General features: G+C 48.5%; 1 protein-coding gene across 1 annotated transcript in view; it reads left to right on the forward strand.

Moving 5' to 3' along the window:
• PTPRN2 (protein tyrosine phosphatase receptor type N2) overlaps positions 1–27,959 on the forward strand; it is a 717,039-nt gene that overhangs the window by 172,400 nt on the left and 516,680 nt on the right. Inside the window, exon 3 of the mRNA XM_036863887.1 lies at positions 3,531–3,644. Within this exon, the coding sequence (XP_036719782.1) occupies positions 3,531–3,644 (114 nt within the window). The remainder of the gene's footprint in view (positions 1–3,530; positions 3,645–27,959) is intronic.

Genomic DNA, 27,959 nt, shown 5'->3' on the forward strand with positions numbered 1-27,959 from the left:
GCCCCTGAGAGCAGAGCCGTTTTGTCCATCTTTGCCCCGCGTGCACGTCCCACGGCTGTTCTGCCTGTTGGTCCAGTGGGACGTTAGGGCAGGGCCGTGTCCAGGGGTCAGGGGGCAGCACAGAGCAGTGTGCGTGGGGACGAGTCTGCTCATTGGAGAGGTTAGGGGCCTCACAAACTCGCTGTGGACACGGGACCGGACATGCTCAGAGGTGTGCCGATGAGAGTGTACGCCGTCCTCCAGCGGAAGCTGAGAAAAAAGTAGTGAAGTTGTTTGTTGAGGAATAAGTGAGGAAACCAGGTTTCTGGGACAGAGGGATTAGAAACATCTGTTTCTGGGATGAGTTTAGAGGTTGGAAGACCAGCTTCCTTGTTCTTGTGGTGAGTTTGGCAGTTAAACAAATGTTAGAGGCTGTGTATCTATACACATATACATGTGGACACCAATGCACACACATTATACACATAAACATGTACGTACACAGTAGACACGTATACACCCATACACACATGGAGGTAGACACATATACACAATACATGTACACATATACACACATTCACATACATATACACAACACACATCTACATATGCCTACACACATTTGCAGGCATATACACATACGTGCATGAAAACACACACATATATGTAGACACACAGTACATAGCACACACATGTGCATATACTTATACCTTGGTGTCCTTTAAATATGGTGGTAAAGATGAACGACGTTGTTGAAAAATGCATTGGGCAAAACAATAATGAGCACAGTACACCTACTAGAACAGCCAAAATCCAGACGCTGACAGCACCAAATGCTGGCGAGGATGTGGAGCAACAGGAACCCTCACTTCTGGTGGGAACGCAAAGTGGGGCAGCCCCTGGGGATGAAGTTTTGGTGGTTAATTACAGAACTAAACAGACTCTTACCATAGGGTCCAGCAACTGTGCTCCTTGGCATTTACCCAGAGGAGCTGAAAACATGTCCACACAAAAACCTGCACATGGATGTTTATAGCAGCTTTATTCATAACCGCCCAAACCTGGAAGTAACCAAGATGTCCTTTGGTAGGTGAATGGGTAAATAAACGGTGGTGCCTCCAGGCAATGGAATAGTATTCAGTGTTAATAAGAAATGGCTGTCGAGCCTCAAAAAGACGTGGAGGAACCTTAAATGAATATGACTGAGTGAAGGAAGCCAGTCTGAGCAGACTGTATTCTGTATGATTCCAACCACATGACATTCAAGACAAGGCAAATTTATGGAGACAGTGAAAAACATCACTGGTTGCTGGAGTCAGGGAGGAGGGAGGGAGGAACAGGTGGAGCACAGAAGAATTCTAGGGCAGTGAGAATACTCTGTATGACACTGTGATAGTGGACACATGTCATTATACATCTGTTCAAGCCCATAGAAGTACAGCACCAAGAGTGGACCCTAACATGAACTATGGGTTCCGTATGATGATGGCGTGTCGATGTAGGTTCGTCAGCTGTAACAAATGTACCATTTGGTGGGAATGTTGATAATGGAGAGGCTGTGCATGCATGAGGGCAGGAGGTTTATGGGAAATCTGCGTACCTTTCTCTTAGTTTTGCTGTGAACCCAACACTGCTCTGAAAACTAAAGTTTATGAATTAAAAAAAGCTACTGGGGACAGTGTCTCTACCTCATCAGCCTGGCTAGAGTCTAGGGGCAAAGAGCATCCAGGGTTAGCTTTCAAACAACCCAAACAATTAAATTATTAGCTAAAATGAATTCTGAAAGCGCAAACAATATTATGTATTATGTTATCTATAGTCTAAATATATGTTTAAAAGAAAGGTTTCAAGAAAATCTAATGAATATTTTTCTTAGAATATCTTTACAACGTTGTACACCACAAACCAAATTTAAAGAGTGATGCCATTACACTTCAGAAGGGAAATAATTTACTTGGAATGCTCCAAAACAGAGAGGAAATGTCTTTGCCCCTTTTCCTCTGTGACCACCTGCGTGATGGGGTGTTTCCTGCGGGAGGTGCTTCTCAGACGCGCCCCGGAAGCGGGGTTACCCGCAGGCATTTAGCTGGTCGCTGACACGGACCTGATTTCTCTGCCTGCCACTCAGCGCAGCCCCTGGTCCCTCCCCGAGGCCGAGGTCCCTACACTCCAGCCTCGGTTTTCTCATCTTCAAAACGTCGGGTTGGACCGTCTTAATGCTCCTTCCATTCCCTGGTTTCAAGATATTTCCATTTGAAGAGGGAAATGAAAGTTCCGGGTGTATTCTGAAGAGTTCTCACTTTTCTCTCCTTGCCCCACACCCCAAGCACGCCACCCACTGGCATGGAGTTCTTTGCATGAAACAGAGTCAGAGAACAGGGACACTTATCGTCTGTGTTCCAGCCGAGCAGACCGTCCCTCTTGCTGGGGGGTGGCAGTGGGGAGGAGACCCTCCCTCCGAGACAGCTGTCCCCGGATCACTGGTGGCAGTTGGGTTAATTTCAGCGGCGCTCACTGTGGGGGTGGGGGGGGGGCAGAGGCTGAAGGTTGAACTCCTCACGTGGCCGTCGTCTGCCTGCTCCCAGCAGCCCGGCAGGTCGCCTCCCGGATTCCCTGGGCTTTGCAGAGGCCCACAGAAATCCAGGAGGTGCCTGCGAGAGGACACTTACGATGATTCTCTGCTGCTCACGCGGGGCCCTCCGTCTTAAGCACACGTGGAATATCCGAGCAGCAATTACCGATCAGCCTGGTGCTGGGCAAATGTGCTTCTGCTAATTAAACTGGTTGCATTTGAAAGGCAGTGAACAATGGAGGCGCTTTCCCCCTGCGCCCAGCCTGACGCTGTAGATGCCACCCTGGGTGAGGCCCTGGGTCCTGAATTAGCCTTTGTACCCAAGGCGGTGATTTGAATGTTTGAACCCCCATAGGAAGCTTGTCTCAAAGTGAACAATTCGCTGAATAAGGACTAATTAGGGTCTAAATTAATTAGAAGGTGCGGTTTGAAAAGATGTAGATGAGCAGAGCCTGTCATTTCAGACAAGTAGGACAGAGCAGGATAATGGGTCCCCATGAAGATCTCACCGTCCCTGCAGCCCCCCTTCTTCACCGCGTTCTCACGCGGCCCCCCGGAAGCCAGCCCTGCCGGGGCTCCGTGGCCCCCGCCACCAGCGCCTCCGGAACCTGGCACTTATGTTCCTAGGCGTCCTGTTTCTCATCTGGAAGACCGGCCCTGAATACTATTGGCCCTTTGGTCACTGGACAGTCAGGAGCAAAGCTTCACATCAAAAGTGTGAAAGTCTCCGGTGGCAAATGGCAAAAAGGCGGGGGCTGGGTAGGGAGGGCTGGAAAGTAGACTGAAAACCCAGGCTACGCTGGACCCAGCCTTTGCACCTGTGGCTTCCACGATGCCCTGCTTTTCACTACAAACACGGTCACTTTGCAGGTGCTTCCGATCCTGGCAACTCCTCGGAGCCTTGCCGCGGGGCGTGGCCAGGGCTTCCTGGCCGTCCGTCTGTCTCCTCTCTTACCTGACCTGCCTCCCTTTGTTGCAGACGGAGTGTTTGGACGGTGTCAGGAGTTCCCAGCCGTAGACGTGCACCACTACGAAGTGTCGCCAGGGGTCCTGCAGCACCTGACGGCCACCCTGCGGGCGCTCTCCCGCACAGGTACGCAGGCCGGGGCCCAATCCGCGTCCTGGTGCTGGGCCAGCGGCCGCCACGGCGCCAAGCGCTCAGCAGACATGTTGCCTCTTCTTAAAAACCCTCGGCCTCTTAGGTGGCGAGGAGTTAGGAAAGGGCCGAGCCAGCCAGCGTGTGATGGGCGGGGGGCAGGCGGCCTGGGGCCCTACTGGGTTCGAGGTGGTCCCGGCAGCCGTGGCCGGCGCTGCCGGTTAGTGAGGGTGGAGGGGTGGCCGTGTGTGTCGCTACAAACGGCCGCGCCGCCGGAGCCCCTTCCTAGTGTCCCAGCCCAGCCGGCCGGCTGCTCGGTGGCCCACGGTCAAGCGTGCAGCCTTGAATGAGGCCCGGAGCAGGCCAGGGGCAGTGTCCTCAGGGAGAGGCGTTTTCTGCAGAGGATGCACCCTGAGGGCCTGCCCTGTGATTCACCCGCCGCGGCCTTCCCGGGTTCCTGCGGCATCGGGTCCGCCGTGGACCCTCCGAGCGTGGACCCTCCAGGCGTCTCACCCGGGCACGTGGGACCGTGGCTGCCTCCTGCCCACAGTGTCCCCAGTGTCCCGGTGTCCCCTGCACGAGTCCCGTGAGAGGAAAGGCGATCAGGGCCCCAGAGCCCCGGACGGCGCCGAGGGCTGGAGGGCTGACAGGTGGCGGTGTGGCTGGCCCGGCCCCTGAGAGCGGGCTTCCTCTGATGACCGCTGCCGCGGGCGGGGAGCAGGTGCCGTGGGCTGTGCCACTCGCTCCGGCAGAGAAGACGCGTGGCGGCGGCAGCGGTCGGCCCTATACGGGTCCCTTCGTGGAACCCACCACCGTCCTCCAGGACACGCCGCCGTCCGCAGACGGGCGTGGGATTCCTCACCCTCCTTGGTGGCCGCACAAACCTCTGCAGTCCCTCCGGGGATGGGATGTTGCTTTTGGCCTATGATGTCGTAAGTGGAAACTGCGGTGTGTGGTGGTCCTAAGTGGAGGTACTTTGAGTGCCTTTCACACGTGATACCCTCACTCCGCAGGTCAGGGAACAGGGTGGGGATTCTGGCAGCCGCTGAGTGTGTGCATTCCAGAGCCGGGGAGTAACCACAGGACGGGTTTGCTCACCTGCCCCGTAAGCCCCTCTGTGCCTGGAGGGCCCTGGTGATGTTTTGGGTCTTCCGGTGTTACTGTCAGTTGAGCCAGTGTCCAACGGTCACTGAAGCGTCTGCTGACGCCCTTTTCCTCAGTGCACAGCTGCCCCGGTAGAAGGCTGCAGGTCCCTTTTGGGGGCTGGGGGAGATGAACAGAATGAGCGTCTGGCTCGTGTAGCAGAGTCTTTCCTCCAGGGGGCCTGTTCCCACCCATCCTTCAAGGGGCTCTGGTCTGTGGCATGGAGTTTCCAAGTGAGGAAACTGGTGGAGGGGCTGTGACTGTTTTGGCGATTCAGTGGATGTAGAACTTTCCTGCTGTTGCAGGTCCCTGGACGCTGGTGGAAGGCCCATCTCGTCCAGCTCTGGGAACACTGCCAGCAACTAACCACTGCCCCAGGCCTCATGGGCACTTTCCTCTGATCAGTGCTCTGTGGTGACCACACCCCCTTCTCTTTGGCCCTTAAGTGCCCCCACTTGGCCCCTGCCTCCCCAAGGCCCCATCATCCTGGTGCACTCAGGGCTCCCAGATGAATGGAAGCAGCTCCCAGTGTATTCCTGACACATGGCGGCCATCACCGTGAGCCCTTCGAGGATGCTGGGACCCATGAACTCATTTCTCGTGCCCTCTGGACCCTCCTGGGGTCACTGGCAGGTCGATTGTGCTGATCTCTCTAAGCCTTTGGGCACATGCCTCCGTCATGTAAAAAGGGAGTTCTGGTGTTTCTGCTTCACTTCAGTAGGGACCTTGTGTCCCTATTTATGTCAACCAGCGGTGGAGACTGCTGGAGCCGTTGGCTGGAGAATCTGTGCTTAGGGGCCCATATCAATAAACTCCGCCTGGTCCAATTTCTGTTCATTCCACCTTGACCTCGCATCCTGAAGATCCATCCCCGCATGTGTTTCTGTTGCTACAAATCGGCAACATCATGCGGTTCTTCCACGTGCTTTGCACTCGCTCTGTGGCCACGCCTCACCCTCTGGGCCTGCTGGGACTGCCGTCCAGATGTGGGATGAGATGCACAGAGCGGTGGAGGGTCAGCAGGGCAGCAAGGCCACCACCTGGGGGGCATTCCAGGTTCCTCAGGAGAGGGAGGGGTGCTTCTCCTGGCAGAGCAGTTTTGAGGGTTCAGTGTCCCAGCGCCTGTTCCCAGCACTGTGACAAAAGGCCGTGAATCTGGGGATCCAGTGTGTGTCGCGGTTCAATCTCACGGGGTCAGACTGTGAGATCATTTCGAAGGGAGTTCAAGACATACGGAGAGCACTTCATGGAGGAGGCGAAACATAGAGGAAAATAAGTTTTTAAATTAATAGATTTCATTGTTTTGAGCAGTTTTAGATTTACAGAAAGGTTGAGCAGAACAAGTAGAGAGTTTGCATATAATACTCCTCCGCTTCAGAAGGTTTTCTCGATTATCAACATCTGGCTTTGGGGTGGTGCATTGACTGCAACTGATGGGTCAGTACTGATACATTATTATCAACTAACATCCATAGTTTACATCAGGGTTAGCTTTTTGTTTTGTACATTCTGCGGGTTTTGACCAACGTGTAATGTCATGCATCTACCATTATGGGATTGCATAGAGTAGTTTCACTGCCCTAAAAAGCTTCTGTGCCCCACCTGTTCGTCCCTCCCCTCCCGCCAATCCTTGGCAGCCACTCATCTTTTAACTGCCTTTTCCAGAATGTCATATAGTTGGGATCATACAGTATGTAACCTTTACAGATTGGCTTCTTTCACTTAGTAATATGCTTTGAAGTTTCTTCCATGACTTTTCATGGCTTGAAAAGCTTGTTTCTTTTTAGCGCCGAATAATATTCCATTGTCTGAGTGGACCAGTTTATTTATCAGTTGACCTACTGAAAGACACCTTTGTTGCTTCCAAGTGTTGGCAATTATGAATAAGCTGCTATAAATGTCTGTGTGCAGGGTTGTGTGGACATGAGTTTTCAGCTCCTTTGGGTAAATACCAAGGAGTGTGATTGCTGGGTTGTTTGGTGAGAGCACGTTTAGTTTTTTGATTAACTGCCTGCCTGTCTCCTGGCAGCGGGTATGGAGGGGAGGGGAGTTACTAAACCTCTTTGAGGGGCCGTTTCTTCGTCTGGTAAATGTGGATGATCAAACAGGGCTGTTGTGAAGGTCAAATGCTGACATCAAGTAAAATATTTTAAACCCTTTTATAAACGTAAGTATTTCCAAGTGTTAAATGTTATTTATTTGTTACTCTGTTTCCAATTTATGGAGCTATCACACAGATCATACCCACCTATTTTTTTTCCAGTGGAATGATTGCAAAGTTTCTGCTAAGTTGGTTAGCTCTGTGCGTCAGTTCAAATGCCGGAAAAACAGCCATTTTCCAAGGGATGAGGATATGTTCTAGTTCTTTCCTTAGAACAGTGGTGACGATGACGATGATAACACAGGTCGGCTCACTGACCGGCGAGCACGGCTGTGCCCTGTGGGAGCCAGTCTGGAGGCTCTGTGATCACGAGGCGAGCGGACGGGCGGGAAGGACAGTCGGGGCCTGGCGCCGCAGTCCTGTCCTTCCTGAGCCCAGCTCAGTCCCTCCCAGGGCACGTGGTCCCTCCCGGGAACACCCTGTTTTTAAGCTAATTCCCCCGGCCAGTCCTGAGCAGGTTGCACTCGGTGTCTCGCGAGCCCTGTGGCGCCTCGCACACAAGCTGTAGGAGTTCTTTTGGGCCTGGGGTCCTGGTTGGGGATGGTGTTTTGGCTTCTGCTGCTGGTGGCTCTTTGCTGCTGGGCCACTAGAGGGCACGTCCGAGTGACGGGACAGGCCCATGGCGTTGCGCTCTATTAGTTTGTACCTGGTGGCACGTTGCATTTCCTTCTGTCTTAGCAGAGTGGAGGACTTGCCCTAGTGAGCCTGGAAGTGTAGGCGTGAAATAAGGTTTTATAGGCTAGGTTGAAAAGAAGCATCATGGGGACATTTGGGCTCTCCTAAACTGCTTGTTCTAGTACTTTCTGGACATGATTCTGTGTTTCTCCCTGGGCCCCTCCGCCGGCTAATGCTGCAGCTCTCCGTGCTCCCCTCCCCCCTCCCCGGGTGGCTGATGGCGGGACTCCTTCTCTGCCTCTCCCCCCGTGGCCAGCAGGCTGGAGGTGGCGGCCCCAGGCCTTACGGGTAGACTCCCCTCCAAACTGCCCATCGTCCTTGGGTGTGAGGGTCAGTTTCTGGAGGTCAGGTCTGCAGATGTTATGGGGCGTAATGATGGATCTCGGGGAAAATCATCATCCAGCTGGAGAGTCTGACGCCTGGGACTCATGTTTTCGCCCTCTCGTGTGGAAAATCACAGGATCCAACCTCCCTGCCGTCTCGCGGCCTCGGCGGCAGAGTCGGCTGTGTGTTGCTATTGCTATTGCTCGGCCTCCTCACGGCCACTCCTCAGAGACGAGGGTCTGGTCTCAGTGACAGACGGCAGCTTGCAGGGCCTTCCTCTTGACGAAGGAAGGGAAAATGGGGTTTAATTGTGCAACTTGCTTCTTCAACGTAAGTACATACGTCAAGGAGCAGAATATGTTCACTTTTATTCACTATCCTTGTCTCCAGCAGGCAGCAGTGTTTCATGGGTGGACACATTGTTCTCTCGTGTATTAAATTTTTTTTTTTTAAGATTTTTAGGAATTTCACGTAATGTCTGAAACATTTATATTAACATATTTCCATACAAATAACCCAAAGAAAGTTTAGTATTAGTTGTTTTTTTTAAATTTTTAAATTTTATTTTATTAATTTTTTTATACAGCAGGTTCTTATTAGTCATCAATTTTATACACATCAGTGTATATATGTCAATACCAATCTCCCAGTTCATCACACCACCATCCCCACCCCCCTGCGGCTTTCCCTCTGTGGTGTCCATACGTTTGTTCTCTACATCTGTGTCTCAACTTTTGCCCTGCAAACTGGTTCATCTGTACCATTTTTCTAGTTCCACGTACATGCGTTAATATATGATATTTGTTTTTCTCTTTCTGACTTGCTTCACTCTGTATGACAGTCTCTAGATCCATCCACGTCTCAACAAATGACTCAATTTTGTTCCTTTTTATGGCTGAGTAATATTCCATTGTATATATGTACCACACCTTCTTTATCCATTCGTCTGTCGATGGGCATTTAGGTTGCTTCCACAACCTGGCTATTGTAAATAGTGCTGCAATGAACATTGGGGTGCATGTGTCTTTTTGAATTATGGTTTTCTCTGGGTATATGCCCAGTAGTGGGATTGCTGGATCATATGGTAATTCTATTTTTAGTTTTTTAAGGAACCTCCATACTGTTCTCCATAGTGGCTGTATCAATTTACATTCCCACCAACAGTGCAAGAGGGTTCCCTTTTCTCCACACCCTCTCCAGCATTTGTTGTTCGTAGATTTTCTGATGATGCCCATTCTAACTGGGGTGAGGTGATACCTCATTGTAGTTTTGATTTGCATTTCTCTAATAATTAGTGATGTTGAGCAGCTTTTCATGTGCTTCTTGGCCATCTGTATGTCTTCTTTGGAGAAATGTCTATTTAGGTCTTCTGCCCATTTTTGGATTGGGTTGTTTGTTTCTTTAATATTGAGCTGCATGAGCTGTTTATATATTTTGGAGATTAATCCTTTGTCCATTGATTCATTTGTAAATACTTTCTCCCATTCTGAGGGTTGTCTTTTCGTCTTGTTTATGGTTTCCTTTGCTGTGCAAAAGCTTTGAAGTTTCATTAGGTCCCATTTGTTTATTTTTGTTTTTATTTCCATTAATCTAGGAGGTGGATCAAAGAAGATCTTGCTGTGATTTATGTCAAAGAGTGTTCTTCCTATGTTTTCCTCTAAGAGTTTTATAGTGTCCGGTCTTACGTTTAGGTCTCGAATCCATTTTGAGTTTATTTTTGTGTATGGTGTTAGGGAGTGTTCTAATTTCATTCTTTTACATGTAGCTGTCCAGTTGTCCCAGCACCATTTATTGAAGAGACTGTCTTTTCTCCATTGTATATCCTTGCCTCCTTTGTCGTAGATTAGTTGACCATAGGTGCGTGTGTTTATCTCTGGGCTTTCTATCTTGTTCCATTGATCTATGTTTCTCTTTTTGTGCCAGTACCATATTGTCTTGATGACTATAGCTTTGTACTATAGTCTGAAGTCAGGGAGTCTGATTCTTCCAGCTCCGTTTTTTTCCCTCAAGACTGCTTTGGCTCTTCGGGGTCTTTTGTGTCTCTATACAAATTTTAAGATTTTTTGTTCTAGTTCCGTAAAAAATGCCATTGGTAATTTGATAGGGATTGCACTGAATCTGTAGATTGCTTTGGGTAGTATAGTCATTTTCACAATATTGATTCTTCCAATTCAAGAACATGGTATATCTCTCCATCTGTTGGTATCATCTTTAATTTCTTTCATCAGTGTCTTCACGTTTTCTGCATACAGGTCTTTTGTATCCCTAGGTAGGTTTTATTCCTAGGTATTTTATTCTTTTTGTTGCAGTGGTAAATGGGAGTGTTTCCTTAATTTCTCTTTCAGATTTTTCATCATTAGTGTATAGGAATGCAAGAGATTTCTGTGCATTAATTTTGTATCCTGCACCTTTACCACATTCATTGATTAGCTCTAGTAGTATCCTGGTGGCATCTTTAGCATTCTCTATGTATAGTATCATGTCATCTGCAAACAGTGACAGTTTTACTTCTTCTTTTCCAATTTTTATTCCTTTTATTTCTTTTTCTTCTCTGATTGCCGTGGCTAAGACTTCCAAACCTCTGTTGAATAATAGTGGTGAGAGTGGACATCCTTGTCTTGTTCCTGATCTTAGAGGAAATGCTTTCAGTTTTTCACCATTGAGAATGATGTTTGCTGTGGGTTTGTCATATATGGCCCTTATTAGGTTGAGGTAGGTTCCCTCTATGCCCACTTTCTGGAGAGTTTTTTATCATAAATGGCTGTTGAATTTTGTCAAAAGCTTCTTCTGCATCTATTGAGATGATCATACGGTTTTTATTCAATTTGTTAATATGGTGTATCACATTGATTGATTTGCATATATTGAAGAATCCTTGCATCCCTGGGATAAATCCCACTTGTTCATGGTGTATGATCCTTTTAATGTGTTGTTGGATTCTGTTTGCTAGTATTTTGTTGAGGATTTTTCCATCTATATTCATCAGTGATATTGGTCTGTAATTTTCTTTTTTTGTAGTATCTTTGTCTGGTTTTGGTATCAGGGTGATGGTGGCCTCATAGAATGAATTTGGGAGTGTTCCTTCCTCTGCAATTTTTTGGAAGAGTTTGAGAAGGATGGGTGTTAGCTCTTCTCTGAATGTTTGATAGAATTCACCTATGAAGCCATCTGGTCCTGGACTTTTGTTTGTTGGAAGATTTTTAATCACAGTTTCCATTTCATTACTTGTGATTGGTCTGTTCATATTTTCTATTTCTTCCTGGTTCAGTCTTGGAAGGTTATACCTTTCTAAGAATTTGTCCATTTCTTCCAGGTTGTCCATTTTGTTGGCATAAAGTTGCTTGTAGTAGTCTCTTAGGATACTTTGTATTTCTGCGATGTCTGTTGTAACTTCTTTTTCATTTCTGATTTTATTGATTTGAGTCCTCTCCCTCTTTTTCTTGATGAGTCTGCCTAATGCTCTATCAATTTTGTTTATCTTGTCAAAGAACCAGCTTTTACTTTTATTGATCTTTGCTATTGTTTTCTTTGTTTCTATTTCATTTATTCCTGCTCTGATCTTTATGATTTCTTTCCTTCTGCTAACTTTGGGTTTTGTTTGTTCTTCTTTCTCTAGTTCCTTTAGGTGTAAGGTTAGATTGTTTATTTGAGATTTTTCTTGTTTCTTGAGGTAGGCTTGTATAGCTATAAACTTCCCTCTTAGAACTGCTTTTGCTGCATCCCATAGGTTTTGGATTGTCGTGTTTTCATTGTCATTTGTCTCTAGGTATTTTTTGATTTCCTCTTTGATTTCTTCCATGATCTCTTGGTTATTTAGTAACGTATTCTTTAGCCTCCATGTGTTTGTGTTTTTTACGGTTTTTTCCCTGTAATTGATTTCTAAGCTCATAGCGTTGTGGTCAGAAAAGATGCTTGATATGATTTCAGTTTTCTTAAATTTACTGAGGCTTGATTTGTGACCCAAGATGTGATCTATCCTGGAGAATGTTCCATGCGCACTTGAGAAGAAAGTGTTAATCTGCTGTTTTTGGATGGAATGGCCTATAAACGTCAATTAAATCTATCTGGTCTACTGTGTCATTTAAAGCTTGTGTTTCCTTATTTATTTTCATTTTGGATGATCTGTCCATTGGTGTAAGTGAGGTGTTAAAGTCCGCCACTATTATTGTGTTACTGTCGATTTCCTCTTTTATAGCTGTTAGCAGTTGCCTTATGTATTGAGGTGCTCCTATGTTGGGTGCATATATATTTATAATTGTTATATCTTCTTCTTGGATTGATCCCTTGAGCATTATGTACTGTCCTTCCTTGTCTCTTGTAACATTCTTTATTTTAAAGTCTATTTTATCTGATAGGAGTATTGCTACTCCAGCTTTCTTTTGATTTCCATTTGCATGGAATATCTTTTTCCATCCTCTCACTTTCAGTCTGTATGTGTCCCTAGGTCTGAAGTGGGTCTCTTGTAGACAGCGTATATATGGGTCTTGTTTTTGTATCCATTCAGCAAGCCTGTGTCTTTTGTTTGGAGCATTTAATCCATTCACGTTAAGGTAATTATCGATATGTATGTTCCTATGACCATTTTCTTAACTGTTTTGGGTTTGTTTTTGTAGGTCCTTTTCTTCTCTTGTGTTCCCCACTTAGAGAAGTTCCTTTAGCATTTGTTGTAGAGCTGGTTTGGTGGTGCTGAATTCTCTTAGCTTTTGCTTGTCTGTAAAGCTTTTGATTTCCCCGTCAAATCTGAATGAGATCCTTGCCGGGTAGAGTAATCTTGGTTGTAGGTTCTTCCCTTTCATCACTTTAAGTATATCATGCCGCTCCTTTCTGGCTTGTAGAGTTTCTGCTGAGAAATCAGCTGTTAACCTTTTGGGAGTTCCCTTGTATGTTATTTGTCGTTTTTCCCTTGCTGCTTTCAATAATTTTTCTTTGTCTTTAATTTTTGCCAGTTTGATTACTGTGTGTCTCAGAGTGTTTTTCCTTGGGTTTATCCTGTATGGGACTCGCTGTGCTTCCTGGACTTGGGTGGCTATTTCCTTTCCCATGTTAGGGAAGTTTTTGGCTATAATCTCTCCAAATATTTTCTCTGGTCCTTTCTCTCTCTCTTCTCCTTCTGGGACCCCTATAATGCGAATGTTGTTGTGTTTAATGTTGTCTCAGAGGTCTCTTAGGCTGTCTTCATTTCTTTTCATTCTTTTTTTCTTTATTCTGTTCCACAGCAGTGAGTTCCACCATTCTGTCTTCCAGCTCACTTATCCGTTCTTCTGCCTCAGTTATTCTGCTATTGATTCCTTCTAGTGTATTTTTCCTTTCAGTTATTGTATTGTTCATCTCTGTTTGTTTGTTCTTTAGTTCATCTAGGTCTTTGTTAAACATTTCTTGCATCTTCTCGATCTTTGCCTCCATTCTTTTTCCGAGGTCCTGGATCATCTTCACTATCATCATTCTGAATTCTTTTTCTGGAAGGTTGCCTATCTCCACTTCATTTAGTTGTTTTTCTGGGGTTTTATCTTGTTCCTTCATCTGGTACATAGCCCTCTGCCTTTTCATCTTGTCTTTCTGTGAATGTGGTTTTTGTTCCACATGCTGCAGGATTGTAGTTCTTCTTGCTTCTGCTGTCTGCCCTCTGGTGGATGAGGCTCTCTAAGAGGCTTGTGTACGTTTCCTCTCATGTATTAAATTTTTAAAAAATACATATCCCTTCTTCTGACAAGCCATTAAAATTCAGCATATAAATGTCACTCGTTGGCACGTGATTTGCTGTCATAGAAACGTCTATGGATTCGTTTCCTGGCAAGAGTCCCCTGACGTATTGAGCTGTATGTCAAAAGCAAAGAACAAAAAAAGCAAAAATTAGCAATCTAACGCAATGTTGCATTTCTGTAAAAGGGAATGAAAAGAAATCCCCTAATGATATGGAATGGAACATGGGAAACCAGCGTGGGCTGCAGAGGTGGTCACTTGGGCAGAGACTTGGCTCCCACGCGGCAGCTACCTCGGTTCCAGTGACGTGCACTCACTCACCCGTCGGCTGCTGTTGGAACACCTGCCCTGTGCCCTTGGAAACTGGGGTCACCCCTTCTTGCTGGGGTCCAGCTGAGGCCACCAGCCCGAGCTCCAGGTGGGCTCACGCCGTGGGGTGGAGGGGAGCACGTGAGGATGGGTCCTGGTCACGAAGTGACACTTGCCCTTCACAGGATTACGTGACGTCCAGCTGGACGTTCACTCCTGCTGGAAACACGGCCCAGGGACCAGCAAGGGTGGACGGCAAGTGGAGGGGAGACAGAGGTGGTGAAGGGTCCTCCGTTCTCGCAGCCCCCTTGCCCACCCTGCACCCGGGGTGCTTCTAACCTCTCCGTATCCCAGGCCGTTTCTGTGAAAGGAACTCCTGTTAAACCACCCGCTTCCCAAATAACCAATATGAGCTTCACAGCTCGGTTTTAAACAGGCCCACGTGGCGGGCAGGCAGCAGTTTGTGGGTTTAGGTGCCGTGTGGTAGGGGGGCAGCAAGGCCAGGGCCGCGTCCCGCCGACCCCTCCCCTGGGTAGCGCTGCAGCCTCACACAGCCCGGCTTTGAGGAGCCGCAGTGACCACTAAGGGACATTGTTTCTGCACTTGAGTTTCTGTGAGGCTTTTAAGGGCCCAGGGCTCAGCACACTACCCGGCACAGGGCAGGATTCCTTTGGCGGCAGAGAAGAACACTGACTGTACCCCAGACAGAGGAAAGATTGCGGTTTCTGGAGGCGGGTCGTGAAGCACACCATGCAGGTCATGGCTGCTGGGAGCTGTCACCTGTCCAGTGTCAGAGGCTGCTCCTTTCAGTGGGGGGCCCGTGGGTCACCTGTGTGCTGGGGGGTGTCACCCCTCCAGTGTCAGAAGCCACTCCTTTCGGTGAGGGCCCTGAGGGTCACCTGTGTGCTGGGGCCTCCTGCAGCTTATCTCCAGCACGGCCTCCGCCCGGCTCCAGACCCGGTCAACTGGAAAGGAACACGCACCAGAAGGGGACCGTTCATTCCATTCACACCCCTTCCCAAACCTGCGCTTTCTCAGTCTTTGCTCGTTCCCATAAATGTCATCAGCATCCACCACCTCGTCTGTGACACCAGCTCTCTACCTCACCTGTCCTGGCCACCTGCCTTCCCTCCTCACCCCACCTGCCTACCCACAAGACTCCCTCTGCTTCTTTCTGGAGTGGGCTCTTATTCTGGAACTTTCCATTCCACTGTCACTCATCACAGTCAAGTAAAGCGTCCGTCTTGGCTTTGCTCTCCTCTGTGACACCATTACTTTTGGATGTTGTGTGTGAGGAGCTCCGAGGGCCTGGCTGTGGTTGTTCGCTGCTGCGCAGGCACCGCTGGCGCCTGGTGAGCAGTAGGTGTCTTGTTGGACAGGTGCATCCCGACTCCACAGTAAACCTGCACAGCGGGGAAGGCGTGGCCACACGGGGACAGGCCATTCCCTGACCGCGAGCCAGGACGTCTGAGGCTCATCTCCAACATAAGCTAGCTGTAGGATCCCATCACTAAGGCCTCTTTCCTCTTAAGACACTTTTTAATCATTTTATTGTAAGATGAAACACAGATACAGAAAATTGTACACAACCTGTACATGTGTGTGTACACACACATATAAACACACATGCGTTTATATATATCCTCATGAATTCATACTGATATTTCTAATTCAAATTAGGACTACAAAGTTTATGTAACACTTTTAATATTATATTTAAATTTCCTTTCTTCCACAGTGAGAATGGTGGTTTTCCAGGGGACAGGGAATGTTGCCATAATAGTGACTTAGTTTATGCTACTTTGCACAGGCAACAGTCTCAGAAACAATACAAAGACCATCTCTTCCAACTGCTATTGCTGAGAACAGTTACAGATTGCCTTTGCTTACGCCCTCTGCGTTTGCGCATTTGTCACCCCATTTGTTTTTACGGTTGTGCCTGTTTACCTTGGTGCCAGGTCTTGTGGTGAGCGTGTGCTGTAATCTCGCCGTGACCTGCCTCCGATCCCGAGTCCCCGAGGAGCTGTGTGTCACTGCTCACGGTCCCTCCTTTCTGGCCTGCTGTCCCATCGTCTGCAGTGATGTTATTCTGTTCCTTCTTTTTTGTCTCCTCCTGGTAACTTTTTATGGGATTTGATGCCTGCAATTTTTCGTTGCTCTTTTTAAAAATGTGAACTTAGTTTCCCTGAACGCTTAGAAGGAGGCTGGGTTTCTAAAGCTTTTCTAACTCTGTGGAGCTCTCCCTTCTGTGGTTTGTTTTTTGTTTTTGTTTTTTGGTGCAGTGTCAAAAAACATGTGGCAGGTTACTTCTTTTTATATATTATTGTGATAGAATTGACGTGCCACAGATGAACTCTTTGTAAGTGTACAGTTTAGTAGTTTTTAGTATGTTCATGAAGTTGTTCATCACCACTAGCCTATATCAGAAAAGAAACCTCAAAGATGACAGTACTCACTCCCTCTTCCCGTGCATGCCCCGCCCCCAACTCCTAGCTACCACTGATCTAGTTTCCCTCTTAATGGACTTGCCTGTTTTGGACATTTCATATAACTGAGTTCATACAAACGTGGACTTTTTGTGTCTAGCTTTCTTTTCCTCGGCGTCATGTTTTCAAGTTGCATTCATTCTGCAGCATGTATCAGTATTATGTCCCTTTTTAAGGCTGAATGATATTTGATTGCCTGGATATACCATATTTTGTTTATCCATTCATCAGTTGGTGGACATTTGAATCGTTCCATTTTTGGCCATTATGAACAATATTGTTATGAGTACTCAGTACAAGTTTTTGGGACAACATATGTTTTCAGTTCTTTTGGGTATACCTAGAGTGGAATTTCTGGGTCATATATAGTAACTTTATACTTGTTTTATGACCTAAAATATGGTTTCTCTCTAAGAATATTCCATGTGCATTTGAAAAGAATATGTGTTTTGCTGTGTTGTGTGGTGTGTTCTATAATGTCTGTTAGGTCTAGTTGGTTTGCAGTGTTGTCCAAGTCCTCTGTTTTCTTGCTGGTCTTTTCTTTAGTTGCTCTATCCATTATTGAAAGTGTAGTATTGAAATTTCTGACTCTTATTGTCTATTTCTCCCTTCGATTCTGACAGTTTTTCTTTTCGTACATTGGAGCTCGGTTGTTAGGTGCCTACATATTTATAATTATTATACTTTCTTGGTAGATTGACCCTTTGTCTCTAGCAACACCTTTTGTCTTAAAGTTGATTGCATCTAATATTAGTATAGACACTCCTGTTCTTTTTTGGTTATTATTTTTTTAAATATTTATTTATTAATTTATTTGGTTGCACCGGGTCTCAGTTGCGGCAGGCGGGCTCCCTAGTTCTGGCATGCAAACGCTTCACTGCCGCATGCATGTGGGATCTAGTTCCCCCACCAGGAATTGAATCCAGGCCCCCTGCACTGGGAGCGCAGAGTCTCATCCACTGCACCACCAGGGATGTCCCTGGTTACTATGTAATGACATTTCTTTTTTCATCCTTTTAATTTCAACTATCTGTGTCTTTGAAAATAAAATGTGTTTCTCATAGCATATACTTGGATCATGCTTTCGAAAGCTATTCTACCAATCTTTGACTTTTACTTGAAATATTTAACCCATTTACATTAATGCAATTACTGATTAGGTAGGATTTATGTCTTCTGTTTTGCTATTTGTTTTTCTGTTTTATGCTTTTTTTTGTTTTTGTTTTTATATTCCTCCATTACTGTCTTCTTTTGTTTAATAGATATCTTCTAGTGTATTATTTAAAATTCCTTGTCATTATATTAATTTTTTACAATTTTTTTAGTGTTTGCCCTGGGGATTACAATTAATATCTTAATTTATAACATCTAATTTATATTAATACAACTCGATTTCAATAGTATACAAAAACTTTATTCATGTATTGCTTCCGTCCCTCCTCCCCTCCTTTTTGCTGTTATTGTCACACAAATTATATTTTTATACATTATATATCTATCAACACAGATTTATAATTATTGCCTTATGTAGCTGCTTTTAACTCAGGAGCAAATAAAAGGTTAGATACACAAAATACATTTATTCTGTTGTTTATGTTTACACACATAGTTACCTTTTCTTGTGCTCATTATTTCTTCATTTGGATGTGAGTTATTATCTAGTTTCCTTTTGTTTTTGTCTGAAGTACTTCCTTTGGTATTTCCTTTAGGGAAGGTTTGCTAACAATGGATTCTCTGTTTTTGTTTGTCTTCATTTTTGAAAGATAGTTTTGCTGGATATAGAATTCTTGGTTGACAGTCTTTCTTTTAGGATTTTGAATGTGTCATCTCACTGCCTGTGGCCACCACAGTTTCTGATGAAAAGTTAGTTGTTAACATTGTTGGGGATCCATTGTATGGATTGAGTTGCTTCTCTCTTGCTGCTTTCAAGATTCTCACTCTGGCTTTAGTCAGTTTGATGCTGATGTGTCTACATGTGGATCTCTTTGAGTTTGTCCTACTTCGGATTTCTTAAGCTTATTGGATGTGCTGATTCATAGTTTTCATCAAATTTGGGGAGTTTGGGTCATTATGTCTTTAAATATTCTTTCTGGCCCATCTCTCTTTCTCCTCTATCTGAGACTTCTGTTATGTGTATGTTGGTGTGTCTGATGATGTCTCATAGGCTCTGTTCATTTTTCGTCATTCTTTTTTCTTTCTGTTCCTCAGACTGGATAATCTCAACTGATTATCCTCAAGATTGCTGATTCTTTCTCTGCCTGCTCAGATCTGCTGTTGAGCTCTTCTAGTGGACTTTTCAGTTATTATAATTTTTTTTTAATTAATTAATTTATTTATTTATGGCTGTGTTGGGTCTTCGTTTCTGTGCGAGGGCTTTCTCTAGTTACGGCAAGTGGGGGCCACTCTTCATCGCGGTGTGCGGGCCTCTCACTATCGCGGCCTCTCTTGTTGCAGAGCACAGGCTCCAGACGCGCAGGCTCAGTAGTTGTGGCTCACGGGCTTAGTTGCTCCACGGCACGTGGGATCTTCCCAGACCAGGGCACGAACCCGTGTCCCCTGCATTGGCAGGCAGATTCTCAACCACTGCACCACCAGGGAAGCCCCCAGTTATTATAATTTTTAACTGAAGAATTTCTATTGTTTTTTTAATATTATTTTTACCTCTTTATTGGTATTTTCTATTTGATGACATGTTGTTCTCATTCTCTCCATGAGTTCTTTAGACGTGGTATCCTTTAGTTTTTTGAACATATTTAAAATAGCTCACGTAAACTCTCTGTCTAGTAAGTTCAACATCCAGTTTCTCAGGGACAGTTTTTGTTGTTTGCTTTCCCCCTCTATGTATGGAGCTTTCTTTCTTTCTTTCTTTCTCTTTCTTTCTTTCTCTTTCTTTCTTTCTTTCTTTCTTTCTTTCTTTCTTTCTTTCTTTCTTTCTTTCTTTCTTTCTTTCTTTCTTTCTTTCTTTTCTTCCTTCCTTCCTTCCTTCCTTCCTTCCTTCCTTCCTTCCTTTCTTTTCTTTCTTTCTAGAAAATGTGTTCTTATTGATGATTACAGTCACTCACTAAGATTCAGGAGTAGAATACACTTTCATTTTTTAAGATCACTGGGGGACTTCCCTGGCAGTACAGTGGTTAAGACTCCATGCTTCCAGAGCAGGGGATGTGGGCTTGATCCCTGGTCAGGGGAATCAAGATCCCACATTCCTCATGGCGTGGACGAGCATACTCTCTTGTTTCTTTGCAGGTCCCAAAAATTTTCATTGAAAACTGGTTATTTTAAATGATATAGCATGGCAACTCTGGAAATCAGGTTCTTCCCCCTACGCAAGGTTTGTTGTTGTTGTTGTTACTATTTGTTATTGTCTATTTGTTTACTGACTCTGGTAAACTAACGCTGTAAAGTCTGTACTCTCTGTTGTGTGTGGCCACTGAAGTCTTGGCTCAGCTAACTTAGTGGTCAGATCATGACTGGACTGGTTTCCTTAAACATCTGGAATCAGTAAGTCTCTAGGCTTTGCTGAAGGTTCTGTATGTGCACACCCTCAACACTCAGCCAGGTAGCTGAGAACTCTGCCTTGGGCTTTACTTCCCACTGGCTCAGAGCCTCAAGGTCATCCAGAGGTGAGCACTGAGGGTCTTCTCATGTCTTTCCTGAGCATATGCACAGCCCTGGGCATGTGGTCAGCCCTACACATGCTTGTGGCCATCCAGATTCCCAGGATTATGGGAGAGCTCTACAAAGCCCCTATGGATATCTTATTCCTGAGTTTTTCCTTACAGATTCTTGGTTCGTCTATTGTTTGCCCCAACTGTTACCCCCACCTTAGGCAGCTGAGACATTCAACATGCCTCTAAATGTTTTCAACAACTGCCCCTGGGGAAGAGGCTTTCACACATGGTGAGCTGTGAGTCAGATTAAATAAAGACAAGTCAGGTCTTCTGGGGAACCACAGCCAGGTCAGATAGTGACAGTCTTCTGGCAATGAGGCTTTGAGGACCTCCAGCCCATCCTGCCCTTTCCCATGGCTGCCAGGCTTCTGTTTTCACTGTGATTGTGGCTGTTCATTTCCAGGCTGTGGCAGAGATGGACAAGGTGATGGAAATAGGGCAAGTTACCAAGCCAGGAAGTTCACTGTTCTTACTGAGAGTCAGCCATTTTTCTTGAGTGAATGCTCCCCCAGATTCCTGCCAGCCTTGATTTCCAGAGTCAACTTGAAAAAGTTGATTCTGACCATCTTTGACCTTTTTCTCACTGTTTTTATGAAGGACTGCCATTTTTACTGATGCCCAGAGCTGGCTTCTTGAGGTTTCTTGTCTCTAGTCCTCTTTCTCGATATTGTCTTGGGGTTACCTGTCCTTGGAGATAACTTCACTTAGATTTGATTTAAATGTGGTCCTGGGTTTTGCTCACCACCTGGTTGCTATGTCTACTTTTATATGGCTGTTGGGGATTATCTAAAGCATTGCAGCCATGGCCACGCCCATCTTCCCAGAATTAATTGATCACTCAACCAACTTCTATCCTCTCTCTCTCTGTATATATATGAGAGAATATATATATATATCCTCTCTCCTCTCTCTTCTGTCTGATATGGAAATGAATGCCTATTTAATCTGTTGCCCTTTCCTTGTTGAAAACGTCCACTGCATTACTCTGCACTGAAGGAAGTGAGCCGCTCTGCCTTCAGAACAGCAGTTTCAGCCCTGGCATCACACTAACATAACTTGGGAAGCCTCAAAAAAGAGGATATCTGAGCCTTACCCCCAAAAGATTCTAACTTGAATGGTTTCATATGGGGCCTGCCATCTGCACCTCTTAAAAATTCCCCAGGTGATTCCAGTGTCTTAATATCTCTTTTCCTATAAAATGGGACTAAGAGTCTCTGAATTACCTAAAACTTGTTTTATATACAAGCATACGAATCACTTTCTCCCTATGGGTGTCTTAAATTTTTTATCTGAATGTTTTAAGATTTTCAGATTGCACATTTGACATCATTTTAACCCTATACGGTAAGTTAATATGATATATTTTGTTATAATTTTCATAGAATAACAGAGAATAGCAATACTCAGTATAGTATAGAAGAGTATAATTTTAAATAGTTATAATTTCAATATTCCACCCATGCTTTCTTTTTGATGTAAGAGGAATACACCTTTTTATTTAGTACATTAAAAAAAAAACCCAGAGGCACAAAGGCTGTTCCCAGTGTCACTTAGTTGGTGCAGAGTTGGGGTTAGAACTCCCAACAGCAGAGTGTAGAACAGGAGTTCTCAAAATTCTGATCTCAGGAACCCTTCATACTATTAAAAATTATTGAAGACCCCAAAGAGCTTCTGCATTTTTGTGGGTTAGTGCTATCCGCATTTACTGCCTTAGAAACTTAAAGTTGAGAAAATTTTAAAAAGCTGTGTTTTAATTCCGTTTAAAATAAAAATAGTCATAATAAACTTGTTACATAATAACCATAGTGACTCTGTCTTCCAAAACATTTTTAAAAATGTGTTAAGTGTTATGTTTTTGTTTTGTCTTAAATTTTTGCATATTTCTTTACTGTTTGCCTTAAGAGAAAACAGTTGGGTATGCATATCTGCTTATGCACTCATTCTAGGCAATTTCCACCCACATATCCTCTGGAAAACTCCAGTGTAAGAGAAAATAAAATGAAAAGGACAAATAGTGCCTTAGTATTTTATGAAAATAATTTTGACCTAATGCCCACCTTAGAGCCTCAGGGACCCATGGAGGCCCTCAGGCCACGCTCTGAGAACCGCTGTAGAGAGAAAAGGGGGTGGGTTTGGAGTCAGGAGGAAGCATCAGCTCCAGCTGTGCCCCGAGCGGGCCACGTCCGCTCGGCACACATGTTGTGACAGTACCTAAGCTCTCCTGGTTTCCATTTCCCTACCTGTGGCGTGCGGGCAGCACCACACGCCTTTGGTCGGGCGCCCTGGAACCAGACACTGAAACAGAGGTTTGCTGCGGTCAGGTCCTTGGAGAGCGCTCAGGGCATAACACCTGTGCAGGTGGTGGGAGCCTGGTTGGGCGGAGGGGGGACGCAAGGGCGATGCCGCGCAGGGGGTGCTGAGCGGAGCCCAGAGGAGCTCTGGGTCTGGAGCCGGGCTCAGCCTTCGGAGGCGACCCCATGGGGGCACGGGGCTGGGCCTCTGTGCCCAAGGAGGGCCAGGGCCCTGGGATACACTCTGCCCAGGAGGCGGCTCGGGGTGGTGACTGAGGGAGAGGCCGTTCCCCGTGGCTGCGGGAACGGAGCGGACAGGGCTCCAGCTGAGGGCTGCCGGCCTGCCAGTGTCAGAGGCCGAGCCCCGGTTAGGCGTGCGTGCGGCACGACTCCACCCCACAGCCCCTGCTGCATGGTGTTCCATCGTTTCTCAGACGCGCTTTGTGTTCACGTCTTAACACCCCTGAAATCAGGGGTGCATCTTACATCAATAGCACGCCGTCACTTAACAGGCAGCGTTTTGGCTTTTTCTTAGCAATACTGAAATGATGGTCTGTCTCCAGATCAAAATTTCTTAGCATGGATGAAAGACAGTAATACCGTCTCATAGGATTGTTCCAATCCCCGGTGGTGCGGGTGGTGCCTTTCTCTGAACGCTCAGGAAATGTTGAAGCCCTTTGTCACCCACACTGAGTTACGGAGCGCCTTCCCTTCCACGTGGACTCTCGCAACTCAAGCCGGCGTGAGCTGGGCGGCCGGGGAGGGAGACTGAACGTCCTCAGCGGATGGACTGCTGGCTCGGTGTGGCCATCGTGTGGGTCAGTTATGACTCTAGAGCATTCTGTCTCAGGAGCTAAAATGATAAGTCAGAACTGGGTACTGTGGTTAACTGCTTGGGATTCTGAATATATACATTTGTTCAGCTTTTATGGTTGGGCGCAAGTTAACACAAGCAGATGGGAAAAGGAAGGTGGGGCTGTAGAGCGCCTCGGCTGGGAGCCTGAAAGCCGCCCTGAACGGGAGCTGACGTCTGCGCATGCTCTACCTGTGCCGGCTCTGCAACCGCAGGCCCGGCGCCGGGGAAGAGCAGGAACTAAGGCATCGGACGTTCCCTCCACAGTGTCCCTCCGCCTGTTCTGGTGTTTTTATCTGCTGTTCCACGTCATTCTAAGTCAAGAAAAATTAAGAAATTATTAGCACGGACTTTTACCATTTGTCTTTATATTGTGCAATTCTGGTTTTAAATGCAAGTTTAAGAGCATTTAATGCCCACGCAAAATCACCAAGATTATCCAACTCCTATTTCATGGCTCGAACGTGCATACATGCTGTCCGTGTTACGACGGCGGAGACGCTGCTCTGTTTCACTTCTCGATGCGGACACATCCCACCAAGCCCGCCTTTGGCTCCCCGATGGATACGTAGGACCGAGGGAGAGGAACTCTGGCAGCCCTACCGTCTCCTCTCCTTCCCTGTCGTCATTCAGCATAGGTGGCTGGGAATTCGGGGAAGTGGCGGGAATCATAAAGGATGCGACGGGGCCCCCCTTGTCTGTGTTTCTCGGAACACCGCTGCTTGCTTTCTGTGTGTGAAGCGAGTCCTGGGTGGAGGCGAGCTTGTCTCTGGGAGCCCCCTGGGTTCTAAGATGAGGGCGTCTCCGAGTCGACGTGTGAGCGGGCCAGGAAGGGTGGCAGGCACGCGGACAGGGTGCCCCTCCGCCAGCACGCACCCCCGCCGTCTGGTCCGACGTGCGTACAAAACGCAAGTTCAGAGATGAAGTTGACGGTTTCAGGACGGGCAGTAGAGGAGGAGAGCAAACGGAGCTCCTGTGCGCATAGACCTGTGTTCTGTCCGCAAGGCTGGGTGGGTACGAGAGGGACCTCGGTGTGTGGTTGACGGCCTCGCCTTGAGCGGGTCACGGCCGACGTCCCCGCTGTGCATCACCACCGGCGGCCCTGCCCGCCCCAGTCATCCACCCAAGCAGTCGCCGAGCGCGTGTCTCTATGAAAGTTAGCTTCTGCCTTGGCCCACCTCGTAATTGCAGAGGCAGTGTCTGTGGTTCAAAGTGACGTCAATTGCTTGCTGCCGAAACGTCCCAGGTTTCTACGTAGAACACAAATCCTTTTGACTGTCGGACGTTGGGAAAATGCATTTCTGGGAGGAATGGGAGCTTGTGCCGCCCACCCGACCCCATGAGCCCCTGGATGCTGACTCCAGGAAAGGCCTCTGCGGGACAGGCCTGCACTTTGGCCGAGGCTTTGGAAACCGGCCTGTGGAGCTGGGGCCGAGCCCGGGGAAGCCAGGCCTGGGGCGTGGGCCTGGGCGGGGGGGATGCACCCGAAAACCCACCTGTGGAAGGCAGACGAGCGAAGGTGGGAGACCGGAGGGGGTCCCGTGGGGGTCGCGCTCACTGGGTTGGAAGGCGGGAGGGACTGAAAGCGGAGCAGCAGAGGACCAGGCGATGCCCCTGCCGGCGGGCTGCGGCGAGGCCGCCCTGAGGACGCACCTGCGCCTGTGCCCAGGAGGGCATGTGGGCGGCTTCCAGGCGTCCGAGCTTTGAGGCCGAGGAGCCGCCAGCGCCCAGCGCCCTCGCCTCCCCGAGGCGGCGGGGGGCTGCTCGCCCTGCTCCCGGGGGCTCCTTCCGAGGCCTGCAGGGGGAGGCCCGGGCTGCGGGACGGGTCCTCCCCCCGTGCAGAGAACGGCGAGTCCGCTCATGGCCGGGCGCGTCCCCCGAGCTCGGCCTGGCCGGAGCCCCTTTCCGGGCTCTTTCTGTCGCTGCGCTTTTCTCCGCACGTGTCACAGGCCCTGTTTACATGGGGCGGCTTTGTGCTCCTTGTCGTCCGCACGTCTGGACGGGGACGTTCACATGGGCGGGGAGGGTTTGCTTCCTCGCCCTCCCCCCCGCCCCACCCTGCGTGGTGCCTGATACAGGAGGTCTCCGAATACAGGCATTAGGAGCGGGGACAGGGGAGTGGCTTCTCTCCTCCTCCGTGGCTTTTCCTTCCTTGTCTCTCTGGCTGGGAACGAGGCGCTGCACTTACAGTGTATTGATGCGTTATTTTAGTTAGAGCCCTTGATCATTTGGTTTCCACAGGAGAGGGTGAACTCGTGGTACTGCCGGGCAGTCTGAGGTACCTTTTGGTTTCAGATCCCATACTCACGCCCCTTCCCACTGAGGTGGGTAGACAGCAGCTGATGTCGCTTCAACATGAGGACCACGTGAAAAGGAGTTGACCTTTCCTTTGTTTTGTTCCTGAAAAACTAAAAGTTATTAAACAGACATCAGCAGCCAATTCAGAAGCTGGCCCTGGTCCCTGTGTCGCGTGTGGCTTGGACCACAAGGTGCGTGAGGCCCGCCGGGGCGGGCGGGAAGCAGCCTCACACGCTGCCCCGGGCCAGCGGCACCTGAGGGCACGGCATCCGTGGAGCTTGTGTGCTCATCGCAATCGCTGACCCGCGTGTTTGCTCACACGATAAGGGGCGCCTCGAGCGTGAGAGGGAAGGAGCCCTGGCCCGACTTTCGGGGAACCGCTTTCACACCACAAAGGGGGCACGCAGTAAGGGGGGGAACTGGCATCCGGGCAAACAGGGGGTACAGGTGTCGACGCAGCTCGGAGGGGGCTTTGCCCACGCCGGTCACGCTTGACGGACTGGGGTTCTCACAGAGACGCCCGCCTGCAGTGCCGGGGCTCCTTCGCGTGGTGGCCGGGACGCTGCAGAGACCAAGGCAAGGGGGACGTCACGGCCACAGGGAGGTGTGCAGCCAGTCTCACCTGTACTCACGTGCTCATCCGACACACCTCCAAAGCGCAGACGTCGCCTAGTGGACGGCATCTGGCCACAGCCCTGGTCGGGGTCCGCCCCTGCCCTCCCTCTGAGCCCAGGCCTGCCCGGAGCGACCCCCGCCCCTGCCCTCCCTGGGGGCCGCTCTGGCAGCCTGGGAAAAGTGCCCCGGCTGCGACCTGTGCTCGGCGCCAGGTAGAATCGGCAGTTTCTGCTCTCCGCCCACCAAGTCCCCGTGCCTCCTGGTTTCCTTCCATCTCTGTCGTCTGTTCCCTTTTCATTAAATTCTTGGCAGGAGGGCCCGTGCTGGGGGTGTTGGCGAAGGGGGCTGTGGCCTGGCGGGAAGCTGGGGGGCCAGCCTGCGCTCCCTGCAGGGCCGAGCTCGCCCGGGTGCTCTTTCCAGGTGTGGCCCGACTGGGGTGCCCGGCAGGTGGCTGAGGACCCCCGGCCGCTGCTCCTCCGCGGTGAGCAGCGCGTCCGACTGCGTGTGGTGACTAAGCGCAGCCCTGGCTCCGGCCGCAGCCTGCGCGGCAGACTTAGCACCGGCGGCTCTGGGCCACGCGGAGGCGTGTCTGGTGCTGCCGCGCCTCACAGGCCGCCTCTGTCTGACCGCAGCCTCCCCCCCGCAGCCTTCCCTGGTTTGCGGCCCCGAGCTCGCCTCCCTCCAAGCCCTCGTCCGCCTCCACGCCACACGCCCTGACCGCCTCAGGAACACTGCACACGGGGTGGTTTTAATTCAGGCTTTAAACTGCAGGAAGGAGGAGGGGTTGCGACGGGAGAGGCTGGAGAGGATGCTGAGGGGAGGCTCATCCCCCGGCGGGTTAACCGCGAGTTCCGCGCGGGCGGGGGGAGCGGGGCACCCCCCCGAGGGCCACGCAGCGCGGGAGGCATGGGTGCGGGGCCGGCCGCGGGGCCGGAAGGGCCTGCTTTTCAGGGCTTTGCCCCTTAGGCTTGTAAGAGCCCCCCGGCCTGAAGTGCGAAGGTCTGTGTGTGGGGAGGAGACGCCGTGAGGTCGGGGGACAAGACCGCTGCCTGAGCGCGGGTGTGGGCACAGGTCCTCTGAGCCCAAAAGAGGTCCCTGGCTTTCTGAGTTTTCACACATGTTGCCGGTGGGAGTGGGTAGCCATGGGAGAAGGCCCAAATGTGGAGGTGATGTGGGCCCTGCTGATGGGACTGGCCCGGCCACCAGCCCCTGACGTGTTTGTGCTGCGCCCTCCTGCGTGGCCGTGAGCTCAGCCCAGGTCCGCCTTGCAAGGCTGACGTGCTCAGACTCAACCCATGGGGCGGCGTGGAAGTGGGGAAGCTTCAGAAGTCAGTTCCCCAGAAGCATTTCAAAACTTAGCCAGCAATCTACCAGATATCCTTAGGTGACATGATTTGCTCTGGAGTAACGTGTGTTCTTTTGAAAAGTTAATTTTCTACTAAATGAGTTAAGACGGAATACTGTGTTTCAGTCTGGCTTCTTCTGGAGGGGGTGGTGAGCCTTAGTTTCCTCTGTTAATGAGGCATCTCACATTGCTTGCAAAACTAGTGTTGCCCTGGAACTGACCCAGGTGTTAAACATCTGAGAATGGTCATCTCCAGAGTAGGTGCCTCAGAGATTATATGCTCGTTCTGACTAAGCTACCTCTGCTAATGGCACTGCAGGACTCCCCTTTGAAAATGTGGTCAGAGACAGATGTGTCTACTGGAATAGTCATTGAAAGCAGGACACTTTATATGTGGAAAAATATGTGGGGAGTTTTAGAACATCTAAATGTGCTTTGGAGTTA

Source organism: Balaenoptera musculus, chromosome 9, assembly GCF_009873245.2.
Source record: "Balaenoptera musculus isolate JJ_BM4_2016_0621 chromosome 9, mBalMus1.pri.v3, whole genome shotgun sequence".
Taxonomy (NCBI): domain Eukaryota; kingdom Metazoa; phylum Chordata; class Mammalia; order Artiodactyla; family Balaenopteridae; genus Balaenoptera; species Balaenoptera musculus.